General features: G+C 46.0%; 1 protein-coding gene and 1 pseudogene across 1 annotated transcript; one reads left to right on the top strand and one right to left on the bottom strand.

The window, feature by feature from the left end:
* Positions 1 to 953: 953 nt before the first annotated feature.
* On the bottom strand, positions 954 to 17,599 carry LOC119318266. Its single transcript, XM_037592793.1, has 5 exons — positions 15,415 to 17,599; positions 15,117 to 15,321; positions 14,912 to 15,051; positions 9,300 to 9,414; positions 954 to 2,964 (listed from the first exon to the last, which is right to left on the bottom strand). Exons 1-5 carry the CDS (start codon positions 17,084 to 17,086, stop codon positions 954 to 956), a joined length of 4,143 nt encoding a protein of 1,380 aa, XP_037448690.1. The 5' UTR covers positions 17,087 to 17,599.
* Positions 6,329 to 18,625, top strand: part of LOC119318267 — a 32,802-nt pseudogene continuing 20,505 nt past the window's right edge.

Raw genomic sequence — 18,625 nt, 5'->3', positions numbered from 1 at the left:
GATCCTCTGCCGTTGCTGTAACGGCATAATAAATTTCAGCATCAGAATATTAGAAAGGTTGATGGAACTCTGAAGTGTGAGCTGCCAATTTCATGTCATCCCAAGGCAATCGTCAGAAGTCACATTTAGAGCGCACTGTTCATCCACGCGTGGAATTATGCATCAAGTTGATATTCTAGTTCTTGTCCATCTTTAAAATTCAACAGTATACTTTCAGTTGTTTTTCAGTTCTTATCCATCGTTAAGATTCATCTTTAAAACTATTAACACATTTGACGTACTAATAGATGACGCCCTCGCATTTGTGAGGGCACCTTGCTAATTACTAGTGTTGAGTGTCTATCTTCCTTTGTACAACAACAAATGACTAAATTTAGATAACACTGACATATTTACTCAATGTACATGTACAATTTTTTTTCATTTTTGATAAATACTTTCTTTGTAATTGGGATCACATACAACCATGATTACCCATGTATTTTCCGTAAGGATGGATTCCTCTCAAATTCCTCAAAAAGTGCTAGTTTTTCTCAATAACCCATCCAATAGATTGAAATTTATTTCTAGCTATACGAGTTATGAGCATAATGAAGAGATGTGAACATCTAATTGATCATCATACTCATATGTCAAGCTAGAATATCATCCGTGCTCTTTTTTTTATTTTTTTTCATTCCTAAAAAATATGACCTAGAAAAAGGTGACAACATTCAAATGAATAGTGTTCTGTACATCTGTTTAATGACATGTACATGATATAAATTTGTCTTTTTTGTAAAGGTTACAAGATGTATATTTTGTTATGAGTTTTAGCAGAAGCGAATTATATAATATAACTTACATCCATGAATTATTTCACAATTTCTGAGAACTTGAAAGTCCAAAAATAGAGAAAAGGAAACATGGGGTGCACAGGCAACTAGTTGCCAGAATTACTAACACCATGGAGATCATCGTCCTCCCGAGAGGTCGGACACTGTGCTGAAGCTTGACATCAGCTGGGGATAAGACATTACAGAAGTGTTGAACCCGCTGTCCTGCATCAACCCCTGCATGTCCACGCTCAGCTGCGTCGGCTTCAGCTCAGGCAGCGGGGTCTCACCGTCGAGGTATTGCATGACTTCTCGCATGCTAGGCCTCGAACCAGGAAACGGGTGCAGGCACAAAAGTCCTATCTTCAGCACAAGGGATGCTTTGTCAACGCCGTAGTCGCCTTGGAGCCTTGTGTCCACTGTTCTGCTAAGCAGTCGATTGTTCCAGTGCTCTAGGACCCAGTCCACCAGGAAAACCTGATTTCCCTCTGCATCTTGCTTCATAGGCTTTTGCCCACATGTAACTTCGAGAAGAAACATGCCGAAGGCGTACACATCGGTAAGAGGAGATGCCTTGCCTGTGCGTACTAGCTCGGGGGCAAGGTATCCCATTGTGCCGACCATGTGTGTGCTTTGTGGATCGGTGCCATGATCATATAGCCGTGCAAGACCAAAGTCACCGAGTCGCCCATTCATTTCATGGTCGAGGAGGACATTGCTTGCCTTGATGTCTCGGTGGACCACAACTTTCTCCCACTTCTCGTGGAGGTAGAGCAAGCCGGTAGCGATACCCTTGATGACTTGAAACCTCTGAGCCCAATTTAAGGTGGGCTTGTCATCCCCTTGACAGTGTATATATTTGTCAAGGCTGCCATTTGACATGTAATCGTACACCAGCATCAGCTCACCTTTCCGCCTGCAATAGCCAAGTAGCTGGACTAGGTTGCGATGCCGCAACCGGCCAATGCTAACAACCTCGGTGATGAACTCCTTCATCCCTTGTCTTGACTCATGGGACATCCTCTTCACGGTAATCTCCTTCTTGGACAGTTTAAGCACCCCTCTGTATACCTCCCCAAACCCTCCAGCTCCAACTAGGTTCTTGCTCTTAAATCCCTGAGTAGCCTTGAACAAATCCTTGTACGAGAACCAGTGTGGACCAAACTCGCTCTCCCAATCCTCGCGCACCTCCCTATACCTCCTTTTTCTTCGCACCATCAGAGTGACAATGGTGCCGATAGAGATTATCAGTGCCGTGGTGGCTATTGGGAGGATGATCGCCAAGAGCATGGACTGGCCCTTTTGTCGTAGACGAGGAACCTTTGGAAGCTTGGAGATGTCAATGGACGGAGCTGCTTGCCCGTTCATGCCAAAGCTCCATCCAAGAACATAATGACGGGTGTCCATAATTTCAGCCGTGGATGAGAAACCAATATAAGCCGTCTCCGTGAGCACGGTTGAGAGGTCATAGGTCGCGGACAACAGTGGCTTGGAGGGTTTTACCACATGAAGTGGAGCCAAGGTCACATTGATCCTTGTTTCCTCCTCCTCATAGTCCACCCACAACTGCAGTTCTATCTGGGTGTTCAGCGTCAAGTTCTTGAAGGCGCCACTAGAGACTTCATAGAAGCCAGCCGCGTGAGATGGCAAGGAGAAAACGCTGTTGATGTCGATGCCGATGTGGTTGTCGTTGATGTCTTGCATGTCAGGGTTCTGGAAGGTGTCAATCTCGATAACAAAGAGGTTGGCACTGTTTTGCTGCTTCAGGATACCAAAGTACTGCGTCGGCAGTGCGTCCGAGAGGTTCCTGCTTGGGGCGATGAAGAAGGCCAAGCCATTGGCACTCACGCCAGGGAATGCGCCGACGATGCAGAAAACGATGGCGGCCGAGAATGATTGCACTTTACCACCGGTGGATGAATTGCGGAAGCGCAGTGGAGTGGGGTAAAGCGCATGGCTCTTGACATTGTTTGTGCCGTTGGACATGTCGAGGAGGCCGCCTTGTGTGACCACGGCGCCGCCGTCGAGGGCTAGGCTGGATTGTGTGAAGCCGGAGAAGATGAATTGATCATCGCCCGCGGCAAAGGCTGCGATGGTGAGACCAAATAAGAGGAGGAGGAGGAGGGACGGAAGGAACGACGCACGCTTCCTACTTGTCATCGCCGGAAGCTGTTTGTGGCTCCGAAGTTGCAACTACTCAATGAGGTATGCTCGATCGAATGAGATTTTCGTTGCCCATTGCAACTCTGCAAGTTCGTTTAAGATTATACACAGCAGCATGCTTTATAATTACACCAAGCTCCCTTCAAAGTCCATGCTGCTAATTTTCAACATCCTGCGCCCATTCTATGCACTATTTTTCAACATGCATAAGGTAGTCATTATCTATGGATGCTTTTGTGGAGGAACATCATGGAATTTTATTTTAAAAAACACCAGAGCAGAGATTTGGTCCAGATTTACCAGTGTAAGGCAAGAGCGTGTGTGGTAGTTTGCTTGCGTCACAGACAAAAATATTGATTTGGATTAACTTGGATATTAGCGTGTGGAAAGATAACCGCAACACAAGGCCCTGTGCCGCTCTCATGAGAGCGACTCGGCGGGAAGCGGCGATGCCGACGGGATGCCCATCGACAGCGGCTGCGACTCTCCTAGTTCTGCAAGATGGAGAGTGATCGTTGGGCAAGCGGGTGACAATTTCTCTTCGTTTTTCTGGACATATCGGGATATCTTTTGATGAGTGATCCAACATCACATACTCCTGCCTCCCGGGTTGTTCCCATGTTGCTGGGCGCTGAGTATAAGGCTTGTTGTATTTGCTTACTAGCTGCCTTTAAAAATTAGTGTGCTAATGCAGTAACAGCGGGGCATCTCTGACATACTTTTATAGTCATTTGTCATGTAAACTGGGACAACTGAACCGAGAGTATACCGTTGAATTTTGAGTGAATTTCAGTTTTTACCTCTAAGTTTGACATTTTTGACGCTAATTACTCCATTCAAGAGAATTTCATCCGGCATACCCAATTTAACAAAAGTGTTGCCAGGGTTTACCCTCTTCTATTTTTTGTGAGCATTCTGATTCATGGGTCCCGATTGCAAAGTCCACGTGTCATGCCACGTCGTCGGTTTTTCTGGGTTTTTTCCTCATGTGAAACCAGTCCGCGCCGCTGAGCCCGACCGGATCGCTGAACCGCACGTACCGTCGGTCGTGGCGATCGACGCTCGACCCAGGCCGCACCGCGTTCGCGTCTAGCCTAGCACATGCACCGGTCGCCCGGCTTCTTACCGCACGCACCACTCTCGCTCGCGCCTAGGATTAGGGATTCGCTTACGGCGGCGACGGCGACAGCGGGTGCTGAAGGGAAACGACGGCAGCTGCAGGTGCTGAATGACATCGACGGCAACTGCGGGTGCTGAATGGCGGCAACGGAGACGGCGGGTGCCTAAGGGCCGCGACGGTGGCGGAGGGTGTTGAAGGGCGGCGACGACAATGGCGTGCGGCTGCCGTGCCTCGAGCGTGTAGTCCCATGCTGGCGCGTTATCCCGCCCCGCCCGTCACTGTCAGCAAGTTCAGGTATTTCTTTCTTCCTCTGAATTGTTTCTCCATGGAACTAGTACATACATCGTTGGCCTACTGTATGTGTGAATAGTTCTCGCTTGATACAGGGTGCAGTTAACTCCTCTAGTGATTCTGTGATGGTTGGTTTGATGATGCTCCGGTGATCCATGGGCAAAGTCCAGGGTTTACCCTCTCCTCTAGTGATCCATGCGTGGTGCAACAGACTCCAGCGAGATATGCGTGGCGGGATTGGATGGGATCGTGGTGCATCAGACTCAAGCGACCTGTAAATCGGTGAGGACATGCGTCTGCGTGTGCTTGCCATCGGCCCGGTCCGGTCGGCAGAAGCTGGCGAATCGGTTCAGTCTGTAGAAAAGTCGCCAAGGAAAAAAACCAACGACGTGGCACGCCACGTGGACCTGGTAATCGGGGCCCATAGATCAGAACACTCACAAAAAATAGAAGAGGGTAATTTGTGGCAACACTTTTGTTAAATGGGGTATGCCGGATGAACTTCTCTTAAATAGGGTAATTAGCGTCAAAAATGTTAAACTTAGGGGTAAAAACTGGAATTCACTCTTGAATTTTAAAGATAGGCAAGAACTGAAAGGGGAACTTGATGCATAATTACACGCATGTATGCATAATGCACTCTAAGTGTGACTTCTGACGATTACCATGTGATGACAGGAAATTGGCAGTTCACACTTTATGGTTCCAAGTCCAGAGGATCGCCACCAACCTCCCTATCTTCTGATCTGTGTTGAATTGTTATGCCGTTACAACAACGACAGGGGTTTGTCGATTTTTTTTTCTTTTGTTGAAAAGCAATGGCAGAGGATCTTAATCAACGCCATTCTAACAGAGATCGTATCCACCCGTTTCCACCGCAGTTTCGTGGCAGCAACCACTGAGGATCTTAATAAACTTTGTAGTCTTCAGTCAAGTAATTTTGAATTGTCGGACTAGAGGTAAACAGCGGCATCATGACATGGACAAGAACTAAGAAGGATTTCTTATGAATTTCAAATTTGAATCCGTCGTATAATCTCGATGTTATTTGTAGTACTGCTCTCTGGCTTGCACTTGTGGAAGATTACACAGGGATGTAGGAAACGTGGCAATTCACAATTTCACACTTCAGGGTGCCAAAGTCATCCTAGCCACACTTTTCTTCCTTTAGTTAGTGTGTATAGAAATGCTATCAGTAAGAAGATGAGATGCAAGTTTCGGCATTGGACCTTATTTGTTTACTTTTCATAAAGTCGTGTTTACAATTTTTCCTAATGGAAATTACTTCCTCCATTCCTAAATATAAGTCTTTTTAGATATTTCAACGCGGACTACATATGGATGTATATAAACATACTTTAGAGTGTAGATCACTCATTTTGCTCCGTATGTAGTCCGTAGTGGAATCTCTAGAGAGATTTATACTCCCTCCGTCCGAAAAAGCTTGTCCTTCAAATTGATGTATCTAGCATCAAGTTAGTGCTAGATACATCTATTTGAAAGACAAGTTTGGGACAAGCTTTTTTGGACAGGAACGGAGGGAGTACAACAAATGGACCTTGAGAAAAACCGTCAGTTTGACCGTTTCTTACAAGATGGTGTGGAAAATGTGACTTCAGGTAATACATAAGAACGTTGAAAACTGTGCGTCGAACGGTCCATCATTGGGTGTATCTGTTTACTTTTAAGTCGGGCGATCCAGACTTACCGGGCAGAATAGTAGAAAAGGTTGACTGAGATCACGCGCCGTTGCTGTAACGGCACAATAAATTTAACACAAGCATCAGAGGACTAGGAAAGGTTGGTGGAGATTGTGTCAATTCTGAAGACTTGGCACTCTGAAGACTCAAAGTGTGAGCTGCCAGTTTCCCATCGTCCCAACTTATTAGTGGCTAAAAGTCAGTCAGAGATCGAGTATTATTACAAACCGTCACGGATCATATACACTACATCCAGGCATGGGATTTTGCATCAAGTTTCTCTGTAACGCAATGCCCAAGTAAAATTACATCCATACACCCACAGCCATTTTTCTTGCATGCCTACACCCATGCCCAGCATGAAGCTTCTGCTGCTCGAGCTACTACTCTCTCTTGGCCTTGCCGTGGCACCACCCTTCGTCGCCGGTGATGAGCACCAGTTCAGCTTCTCCGGCTTTTCCAACGCCAACCTCACCCTTGATGGTATGGCGTCGGTCACGCCCGCCGGGTTACTTGTGCTCACTAATGGCACGGCCCTGAGCACGGGCCACGCCTTCTATCCGACTCCGCTGCGCTTCCACAATTCGTCCGACGGGACTGTGCAGTCCTTCTCCGTCTCATTCGTCTTCGCCATCGCCTCCATCTACAACGACTACTTGAGCAGCAACGGCATGGCCGTGTTCATCGCACCGAGCAAGAATTTATCAGCGGCGATGCCGATACAGTTCTTGGGCCTTCTCAACCACCAGAACAATGGCAACGAAACAAACCACATCTTTGCAGTCGAGCTCGACACCTTCCGGAACTGGGAGTTCCAAGACATCAACGACAACCATATCGGAATCGACATCAACAGCCTCCAGTCCATACAGTCCCATGATGCTGGCTTCTACCACGACGAGAATGGCACCTTCCAGAGCTTGGGTCTCGATGACCAAAAGCCGATGCAGGTGTGGGTGGACTACCATAGAGAGAATATACAGATCAACGCCACCATGGCTCCTCTCGGCATGGCCAAACCTACAAGGCCAACAGTATCAGCCAACTACAACCTCTCAACTGTGCTCACAGATGTGGCGTACATCGGCTTCTCAGCTGCACTAGGCAAGATAAACACGAAGCACTATGTGCTCGGTTGGAGTTTTGGCATGAACAGTCCTGCTCCAGCCATCGATCTCACCATGCTGCCTAAATTACCTCCTGGTCCCCATACCAAGGATCGACGTCGTCTGCAGGTATTGCAGATCATTCTACCACTCGCAACGGCAGCACTCATCCTGTCTGTGGCTGCCGTTGTTTCCCTACTTGTGCGGAGGCATTTCAGGTATGCAGAGTTACATGACGACTGGGAGGTCGAATTTGGCCCACACCGGTTCTCGTATAAGGACTTGTTCCGTGCAACAGAAGGATTTGACAACAAAAACCTCCTAGGGACCGGAGGATTTGGAAGAGTATACAGAGGAGAGTTGCCAAGGTCCAAATTAAGGATAGCTGTGAAGAGGGTGTCACATGACTCCAAGCAAGGAATGAAGGAATTCATCGCAGAAATTGTTAGCATTGGCCGCCTTCAGAATCAAAATCTCGTACACTTACTTGGCTATTGCAGGCGTCATGGTGAGCTCCTGTTAGTGTATGAGTACATGCCCAAAGGAAGCCTCGATAAGTACTTGTATGGTGAAGTGGACAACAACTCCACATTAAGTTGGGATCAAAGGTTTTGGATCATCAGGGGCATCGCATCCGCATTGATTTATCTCCACGAGGAGTGGGAGAAAGTAGTTGTCCACCGAGACATCAAGGCAAGCAATGTGCTCCTTGATGATGAGTTGAATGCCCGGTTGGGTGATTTCGGTCTAGCAAGGTTGTATGATCGTGGTGTTGAGCAAGAAACTACTCGTGTTGTTGGCACCATTGGCTACCTTGCTCCAGAGCTAGCACGCACGGGCAAGGGTACTCCTCTTACCGATGTATTTGCATTTGGTATATTTGTTCTAGAGGTCACTTGTGGCCAAAGACCTATCATGCAAAGCACACAAGATAAGCAGGTCATGTTGGTTGATTGGGTGCTTGAGCACGCGCAACACGGATCACTTGCTGATGCAATAGATGTGAGGCTTAAAGGGGACTACAATGTCGAAGAGGCATATCTGGCGCTGAAGCTAGGACTACTGTGCTCACACCCATTTGCATGTGCAAGGCCTAGCATGCGGCAAGTGATCCAATACCTAGATGGGCATATCGAACCACCAGAGCTACCAGCACACCAGAGCTTCCAAGCACTGGCCTTGATGCAAAATGAAGGGTTCGATTCATACATCATGTCATATCCTTCATCAACGAGTGCAGGCACAATATCAAGCAGTTCAGGAGGAAGATGAGCACTATGTTTGATGGTGCTCAGAGTGCTTACTTATCTATGATGTACGCTAATGAGGCATTGATATGAAAGCCTGTAAGTACGTTATTACCGTCAATAGCTAGATTTGTTGCCTCATGAACAAGATTGATAGATCTGGTACAATGATAAGTACCATCTGCATAAAGAGTTTACGATAGGAGGATCACCTCAGCTGCTAAGCTATCAACTCTGTAATTACTCATTTGTTTCTCATGCACATCTTGCATTTGTTTGGGAACATCCTCTATTACCTGGTGATATGTACACATATTGAGATTGAGGTGTCAGAATTTGGGAATGGCCTTTCCATTACTGGCGCTGTAGAACAGGTGTGGCTACGGCCACAGCTTGTAAGTTATAAGTGTGCTTCGGCGAGATGACCTTGCATGAGATGAGCTCTTCCTCTTCCTCCTAACCCCAGGATAAGCAAGCACCAGGAACGGCCGAACCGGCTATTCATCAGCTTAAAGGTTATATTATTGTACAAGCAAATATGTAAACAGAAAAGGGCATGCCAATCTGTCAAAATACTATAGATATTGGGTAACAGATGTAGTGCTATCAGATATCATCTACAAATTCAACAAACTCATTTACGCACTGGTTGGGATTGTGGTGTGAAACTGCAATGCAGGCCGTGACATCTATGGTATACAATAGCCACATTAGTAAGATTTTTCTTTACACAATCAATAAGCAAATGGCCGGAGAAAAACTTGGTGTCTGAATCAGAGTTTACTGGGATGCACCGCAATGCGCCAAGCATTGCAACATTCTACTTGTATGTCTATGGACAGCATAATAGTACAGACTTATATCTGAGTGTGGTACAGAGTACAGGCTTACTATTGTATCTCAGGGTAGTACAGACTGTAAGACAGTTCAGGTTGCTCTTACCCAAGCCCGAGAGCGAGAGGCCGCCGCCGCCTGCCCCCGCCCGCTCCGCCGCTCGCGCTCTGTTCACCACCGGCGCCGCCGACGCTGCCCATGTTCCTCCTCCTCCGCCACCACCACGCCGGTTGCCGCCGGTGGTGCTCAACGGTCACCGGTCTCCTCGGTCCGATCTCGAGCTGGTCCCCTGTCCGCTTCGGCGCACGAGAGGTTGGGGAGTGCAGAGAAAGCAAATACGAGATTGGGGAGATGGAGGGAGTACGGCGGCGGATAGCCGTCGGCGTTGTGTGTGGCTGTGTTCTCCCAGTGATGGGCTCACTCGGCCTTCTTTTTACATGAACTCACTCGGCCTTTGGTTTGATGCCGCCCATGTCGTGTCATCATGCACGTGCGTTGCAACGAGATATAAATATTGTACTCCTAGTAAGTTAGCTTGCAATTTATCTGTCTATATTAATATAATTGTATAAATAAATGTTTATTAAATGCTGCTCGTGATTTTTCTTATTGTTTGATCAGAAGTTTGATAAGTAAATTAAAGTAAAATTGATTCAGGAAGTAAATAAATTAAAGTGGTTGATTATCATACAGAATAGGTTGGAGGAAAAGCTGGTGGGAAAAAATGAAACATGAAATCTTACATTCTTTTTAAGTAGTGGAGATAGAGATAAAGATGTTTTCAAAAAGAGGATGGACATGGATTTTTATTTGAGCACTACATACTCGGAATTGCCTAATGGAGCTCGAGCTCCGTGGAGCCCTCTATTTGAAAACTTCAAAATTCAAATTTTAAAGTTTTCCAAAAAATTCTGAAAAAAATATACATATACATATACATATCGATATATATGTTGTCTGTGAAGTTTGATGATTAAATATCTTTCTAGGCGAGCTACACAGAAATTAAAAAAATCAGGTATTTCTAGCAAATGTACTATTCACTTTAAATCACATGATGTTTTTATAGACCATGTAAAAACGTATTTCGTGATGAAATTTCACACACATTTAATATACATCTATAATTACTTGTGTATCTTTTTCAGATTTTTTTATATTTAAATAGTTTATTTTTTAATGTTTGAAAATATAAGTCTCCATGGAGCCCAAGAGCAAAAGACCCACTCCCAGTACATAATATCACCAATGATACTACACCTACGAAAGGTGCTACGTAGGCCTACTTAACCTTTCATAAAATTCCCTTCTCCCCCCTGATTTTAACCGGTGTGGGCCCCAACTGCTAATCCTGGCCCAATTAACAAATCCCACATCAGCTTTTACGTAAGATCTGAACGTAAGCTTACGTATGTCTAGCATTGCTCTAATATCACAGTACTTTCAAGAAAAGTAAACATTTCGGCGGGCTGAAAACTACGTCAGTCGTGTGCCCACATCACGCACACACGTCTCACATGAGGCTCACACACCGCCCTCCCTCTCCTTTATCTCTTTGTAACAGCGCGAGCCACTCATATTCCTCGGATCCTCTTCTCTCTTTTCTCTCCCTTATCTCATCCATGCAGCCAAATCTCTCCTCCACACGCTCACCTTCTCCTCTTCTCCCCAGCAGTTGTCGTGGCCACTACCGCTACGGTGCCGACCGGCCATGGCCTCCGCCCACCTTTGCACGTCTTTCCTTTGGGTGCCGGTGGCTGTCGCCCACCTCACCCTTTCCCTCTGACGAAGAAACATGATTGCAAGAAGCTGCAACCATGGCCGTAGAAAGTTGGAACCGCGACCGCGGATGCTGCAACGACGACAGTAGTGAGTTGGAACTGGTGACCACTCGCACTAGAACTGTCACCTCGGGATGCTACAACGATGACTACGGCGAGCTGGAACCATGCCACGAGATGTTGCGTAGGTGGCCCACGCGACCACCAATGTTGCAACCGGCGAGGTGAGTTGCTGGGACCAGCTACACGTTTTCCTGAATCGGTACTTGGTCTTGATGCATAGGCATTACATGTGATGTTGATGCTACAACCGGCGGCGGAGTTGCTAGGATCGACAACATGATTTTTTGTGTTGGTGACCACTGGTGCTATTGATGTGGGCGACGACAAGGACAGCATGGACCGAGGCGAGACGACGACAACAACAGGGACCAGCGGCGGCGGTGCGAGGGCAGCGAGATGGCGATGCTTCGAGGGCAGTCGCCTCGCCTGTCCATGGCGGCAACCGGCGGTATTCGCTGGCGCTCTCTCCTCATGCGCATCTGGTGTGATTTTTTGGGGTCGGGGAAGGACGAAGTGATCTGACCACTAGAAGGCATCATATTGAACAGGTGTGATGCGAGAGGGGTGCTGGTGTCGGTCGACCAATGCCTAGCACTGCCCTTTAAGAAAAGACACAGATCATCGGAAGTACAAAGCACTTCAAACATAATATTAACTACATTGAGGTCTGCCCTAAGATGAATGCATCATATGAAATTAAATTAGGGGGCAATATGGCGACGATTGGGCGTCGGTGATGTCCCACCAGTAATTGGCGCAAGGAGGAAACAGTTCCAGAGACACTAGTGCTATTGTAAAAAAAAATGTGGTTGGCCAGTTAACATTTTTGTTATTTTATATGAAAACCAGAATGGTGTTTTATTTGTCTATTATAGAAGTCTTAGTACATATTCATTTGGATAAAGACAAAATTAGCAAAGCTCTTTATCAGATGAAATGATTAAGCATTATATTTTCTGGACTACATGATGAAATATTCATATCGTAACTTCATCAAGTATATAGCAATTAATTTCCGCGACAAAGTGCGGGGTGTCATCTTTTCTTTTCTGAGCAAAGTGCGGGTATTTTTTTTGAGTAATAGCAAAGTGCGGGGTGTCATCAGTAAAACGAAGTTTCTATGGCAGGAAATGGGCCGCATCAAGCTAAGCCCAAGTGAGCGCCTCACCGAGGGTCCGGGGCCCAAGCCATGCGTCGTCGTCTTCCACGCCGCCGTCCTTCCTCCGCTTCTTCCGCAGTGACCTCTCGGGCGCCGGAGCGAGTGGAGTGGATCAGCTCTAGATAGGTCGAGCAGATCGATGGTGGCCGGCGAGCACCGGCGCCGGCGGACGGCGTTGTGGAGCAGGAGGACCCAGCGCAGCGTCGGCGGCGTGGTGGTGGACAGCGCGCGCGGCGGGGACAGGGCGGCAGGCGGCCGTGGCCGCTCGGGCTCAGGTAAGAACAGCCTCTACTGTACAATATGTACTAGACTGAGAATATTTAGTCCCACATCACTGGGGGTGAAGGGGGGGAATATAAATGTTGCTGCGCAGCAGCAGCCCAAGTACTGTTCTTGGTAGAACCACAGTTTACTCTTTAAACTTAGAATTACCAACAAAATTTTGCTCTTTAAACTTAGAATTACCAACAACATCTTGACCTGCAGGTTCTTTTGTTAACAATTTGTAGAATTTGAGATGACCACCGTTACTCTGCTTGGAATGATATTGTTCCACAGTAGGACATCGTTTACTTCTGTCTATACATAGGTGCTCTTGATTTTTTTTAACATGGAGTAGATGTTCCTTGTAGAATTTTGTTTGATGCAATGAATGACTCTGGTAGCGTCTCAGACATGATTTGAGATCACAGATCAGGATTCTCATGGCGCTGTCCGTGACTTGCATGACCCAGTACTTTTGTTTTGTCATCGACCCGGTACCTTCTCATGGATGTCAGAAATTATTAGGTCCCTTTGAATTGTTCTGATCATGTATGTTGCCACATCCAGGACCTCTGATGATTTTTCAATTGGAGCCTTCCGGTGTTACCTATTGTGCTGTTCATAGACTTGGAAGTTGAATATTGCAATGCTGGTACATTGCAGTGCATGCAAGAAAACTCTGTTTCACATACCAAGTTTTTATCTTGTCATTTTCTTACCGATTGAATCTTACTAATGTGGCTATTGTCTATCATAATTGCAGCAGCCCTCACTGCAGTTTCGCACCAAATTACCAACTAGTGCCTAAATGGGTTGGTAGAATTTGTAGATGATAGGTGTGGTAGCACTGTATCTGTTACTCATTTGCTATTTGGCAGATTGGCATTCCTTTTTCTATTTACATGTTTACCTTTACAAAAGTATGACCTTTAAGTTGATGAAATCCTATGTTTTCAGCTGAGATGCGTGCACGTGATTGGTATAATATTATTACATGCCATATACAGCATGTATGGCTTCTTCAGAACTTTGTTATTGGTTAACATGTTCAGATACCATCTTCAGGCACTGAGTCAATAAGGTAACGCTTGTTTTTCTAATCTGGATGTATTGAGTTCCTTTGTAGGCTCCAGATCAGACCAACCTTTCTTGGGACTACCAAGACTCAGAGGTTAAAATTCTTAATGATTCATTTTCTTTTCTGACAGTCTTGTGCAATAAACAGGGCGTGGTAATTTTACTGTTTTAGGCACTGAAGGTGGCTGGCTTGAAAATTTTAATCTTCAGTCTGGGATTAGTCGTGGCAGTTACATTGATAGCTCACTGGCAATGCACTGTACACGTGAAAGAAGTTGTTGGATTATGTTGTGATGCTACAAATGGCTCTCTGGTTAGTGCTGGATATAGTGGTGACATTAAGGTTTGATGATACTGTTGCACTGTAGTTCAATTACAGCTTATTTTATTTTTTCAAAAAATATTGCAGTTTGTTTTAGTGCCTGTTTAGTAAGTGCATATACTTTATGGAATGCTAATGTCACTTCATTTCATCTTCCATGCTCTTATCCATTGGTAAAAATTATGTTCCTCTTCTGATGCTGCAACCAATAATACATGGAGTATTGCACACCCAGCTGTTTCCTTAAATTAGTTACTATTGAACTTTTCTTTGCTAGTATGGGTTAATTTTGCTGCGGGCGACCTTAGCGTGCGCGTCAAGGGCCGGGGAGGAAAAGAAAGGGGCCGGATAGAAGTAGGTGGTGCGAGTGTTGTTCCCAGTACAAGGAGAGTTACCTTGTCGACAACGTGGAGCTGCTCCCATTCCCCTTAACCATTCCTAGGCTTGGACTGAGCTAATGTCCAGAGGAGGAAGAAGATACAGGTGCCATTGTATTTGGATCTGATGATCTAGAAGTATCTGACTGCAGTGTAGACAAAGTCTTATAAAAATCACAAGCAATTGGAAGAAGCTTCTTCTGCTGGCCATTGGGTGGTGACTCGAGTTTAGGTTGGACTAGCGTAAAAGAGAATTCTCTGTCCTTGGCAACGCCCCACCAGCCTTCTGGTTCCGGTTCAGCCGTTCCTGGCGCTTGCCAGTTCTGGGGGTAGGAGGACGAGCTAACAAGGTCATTTTGCTGAAGCACACTGACAAATCACCAGGTGATACAGAATCCCCCCGCCAGAAATAAAGATGTGCATGAGAAACAAATGAGTAAATATTAAAATTCACAAAGAATAGGCAATCACAAAACATTTTTATGAAGAAATCAGAAAACTATGAAATTTATATTACAGAGTTGATAGCTGGGCACCTGAGGTTGAGCCTCCTATTGCAAACTGTTTATTTAGATGGTACTTATCATTCTACCAGACCTATCAATCTTGTTGATGACGCAACAAACCTTACATACTGTCATTAGCCTTATTACAGACACTGTATGTTCTATAGGGTACATCATTGATGAGTAAGCACTATCAATGCCATCAAACATAGTGCTCATCTTCCTCCTGAAATGCTTGATATTGTGCCAACATTCGTTGATGAAGGATATGACATGATGTATGGATCAAACCCTTCATTTTGCATCAAGGCCAGCGCTTGGAAGCTCTGGTGTGCTGGTAGCTCTGGTGGTTCAATATGCCCATCTAGGTATTGGATCACTTGCCGCATGCTAGGCCTTGCACACACAAATGGATGTGAGCACAGTAGTCCTAGCTTCAGCGCGAAATATGCCTCACCGACATTGTAGTGCCCTTTAAGCCTCACATCTATTGCATCTTCGAGTGATCCTTGTTGCACATGCTCAAGCACCCAATCAACCAACATGACCAGCTCATCTTGTGTGCTTTGCATGATAGGTCTTTGTCCACAAGTGACCTCTAGAATAAATACACCAAAGGCAAATACATCGGTAAGAGGAGTACCCTTGGCCGTCCGTGCTAGCTCTGGAGCAAGGTATCCGATGGTGCCGACAACACGAGTAGTTTCTTGCTCAACACCATGATCATACAGCCTTGCTAGACCGAAATCACCCAACCGTGCGTTCAACTCATCATCAAGGAGCACATTGCTTGCCTTGATGTCTCGGTGGACAACTACTTTCTCCCACTCCTCGTGGAGATAAATCAGTGCAGACGCGATGCCCCTGATGATCCAAAACCTCTGATCCCAACTTAATGTGGAGTTGTTCACTTCACCATACAAGTACTTATCGAGGCTTCCTTTGGGCATGTACTCATACACTAACAGGAGCTCACCTTGACGCCTGCAATAGCCAAGTAAGTGTACGAGATTTGGATTTTGAAGGCGGCCAATGCTAACAATTTCGGCGATGAATTCCTTCATGCCTTGCTTCGAGTCATGCGACACCCTCTTCACAGCCACCCTTAGTTTGGACCTTGGCAGCTCCCCTCTGTATACTCTTCCAAATCCTCCGGCCCCTAGGAGGTTTTTGTCGTCAAATCCCTCTGTTGCATGGAACAAATCCTTGTACGAGAAGCGGTGTGGACCGAATTCGACCTCCCAGTCATCACGTAACTCTGCATACCTGAAATGCCTCCGCACAAGTAGGGAAACAACGGCAGCCACAGACAGGATGAGTGCTGCCGTTGCTAGTGGTAGAATGATCTCCAATAGCCAGAGACGGTGTCGATACTTGGTATGAGGATCAGAAGGTAGTGTTGGCAGGATGGTGAGATTGATAGCTGGAGCAGGACTGTTCATGCCAAAACTCCAACCCAGCACATAGTGCTTCGTGTTTATCTTGCCTTGTGCAGATGAGAAGCCAATGTATGCCACATCTGTGAGCACACTTGAGAGGTTGTAGTTGGCCGAAACCGTTGGTCTTGTAGGTTTGACCATGCCGAGAGGAGCCATGGTGGCATCGATCTGTGTCTTCTCTCTGTGGTAGTCCACCCACACTTGCATGGCCTCTTGGCTATCGAGACCCAAGCTCTGGAAGGTGCCACTCTCGTCGTGGTAGAAGCCAGCATTGTGGGATTTTATGGAATAGAGACTGTTGATGTCAATACCGATATGGTTGTCGTTGATGTCCTCGAACTCCAAGTTCTGAAAGGTGTCTAGCTCGATTGCGAAGATGTGGTTTGTTTCATTGCCATTATTCTGGTCGTTGAGAAGACCCAAGAACTGTATTGGCATCGCTGCTGGCAAATTCTTGCTCGGTGCAATGAACATGGTGAGGCCATTGCTGCTCAAGTCCTTGTAGGTGGGGACGATGGCGAAGACAAACGAGATGCAGAAGGTCTGTACAGTCCCATCGGACAAATTGTGGAAGTGCAGCGGACTCGGATAGAAGGCATGGCCCATGCTCAGGGCCGAGCCATTGGTGAGCATAAGTAATCCATTGGGCGTGACCGAGGCCGCACCGTCAAGGGTGAGGTTGGTGTTGGAAAAGCCGGAGAAGCTGAACTGGTGCTCATCACCGGCAATGAAGGGTGCCACACTAAGGCCAAGAAAGAGTAGTTTGATGAGTAGCAAAAAGGAGAGAGGCTTCATGCTGGTCATGGGCATGAAAAGTGGCATAAGCAGGTTTATCCAGAACAGAGCTTTGATCCAGCTTTATCTATCTACCACTAGCAGGGTATATTTTTTAGGGTGCCACTAGCAACGTACTATTTACTTACATTACAGCCATTAATTTCAAAATTGACGTGCCGTTGCAGCAACGGCACAGCATCTCGGTGAACCTTCCTGTAGTCTTCAGACGTATAAACTTGGTCAGCTGGAAATAAAGTATACCGTCGAATTTAAAGATGAACAAGAACTGGAAAAGAAACTTGATGCATAGTGTCATGCTTGAATGCTCCGACTGTGACTTTTGGTGACTACATAGGGATGATGGGAACGGGGCAGCTCACACCATAGAGTGGCAGGTCCAGAGGATCTCCTTTTACCTTCATAATCTTCTTCTTTTCGGTTGAAATTTCTTATGCCGTTACAGCAATGGTAGATGATCTTAATCAACTTTTCTACCCTCATTTATAGTAAAAAAAAAGGGGGAACAGCTACACCTAAAGATGGACTGTCTGACAGCAATTTAACATTCTACACCTATGGTTGTCTAGAAGTATTGGTAGTTATGCATAAGGTGATCATTATCTATCTGTGCTTTTGTAAGAAAATACATCTTGGAAATGTGTTATCGAAAGCCCTACAGAACAGTATTGCCTCCACACAAATTTTCCACGTCATCTTGTTAGAAACTGGCAATATCTTACGGTTGAATTTTAATATTTCCATTACAAAACGAGAAAAAAAATATACTTCTTAAAATATAAAATATTATCCTCCATAAAGTCATTAGTCTAATTCAAAGCGTATCATCCATCTTTCGTCCATTCAAACATTAAAAAAAGCAGCCTACTCTAATCGTTGAATATAAATTCACGTATGCCTAACATATTTCCTTCAATCATGGCAGTATAACGAATACCAGAATTAGTAAACACTGCATCCAGATCTCTAGACCATCTAGTGACAACTATAAGTACTGAACTGAGCTGAACGCGGGCTGCTGTCATTGCCCCTCCCTTGCCGGAGTCGGAAAAAACTTGTTGTAGTAGACAGCTGAGAAGTCATCGTGATAAGGCCCCATAGGACCAGCGCACCAGAACAGCAACCGCCGCCGATGAAGAGATGCATAGATCAGGAGGATCCAACCTGAAGACACACGAACCTAGACGAATGAAGACCGGATCTGAGTAGATCCACCAAAGACAACCATCGACCGAATCCTCCGTGATCCGTCAGTCACACCTTCACACGCCCTCTGACGGTGCTAGACGCACCATCAGGGCGGGGGCTAGGCGGGAAGAACATGATTCCATCTTTAGAGAGCCGCCGCCATCTCTTCTCCTGAGTAGGACACAAACCCTAAAAAACTCAAAAGAAACATCTAAAAACTGAGATCTCCCACCAGCAAGCAAGGGAAGACATCTACCACCCCCTGGCCCTAAGGCCACTAGAGATGAGGTGGACTGGCACCGGCGCCGTCAGGAGGTAGAGAAATCCTAAACTTTTTTTGAGAGAAGGTGACGGCTGCATATGCTAACAGATTTCCTC

This window comes from Triticum dicoccoides, chromosome 6A, assembly GCF_002162155.2.
Source record: "Triticum dicoccoides isolate Atlit2015 ecotype Zavitan chromosome 6A, WEW_v2.0, whole genome shotgun sequence".
Taxonomy (NCBI): domain Eukaryota; kingdom Viridiplantae; phylum Streptophyta; class Magnoliopsida; order Poales; family Poaceae; genus Triticum; species Triticum dicoccoides.
The sequence above is the reverse complement of the archived record's forward strand: the minus strand, read 5'-3'. Positions and strand labels throughout refer to the sequence as shown.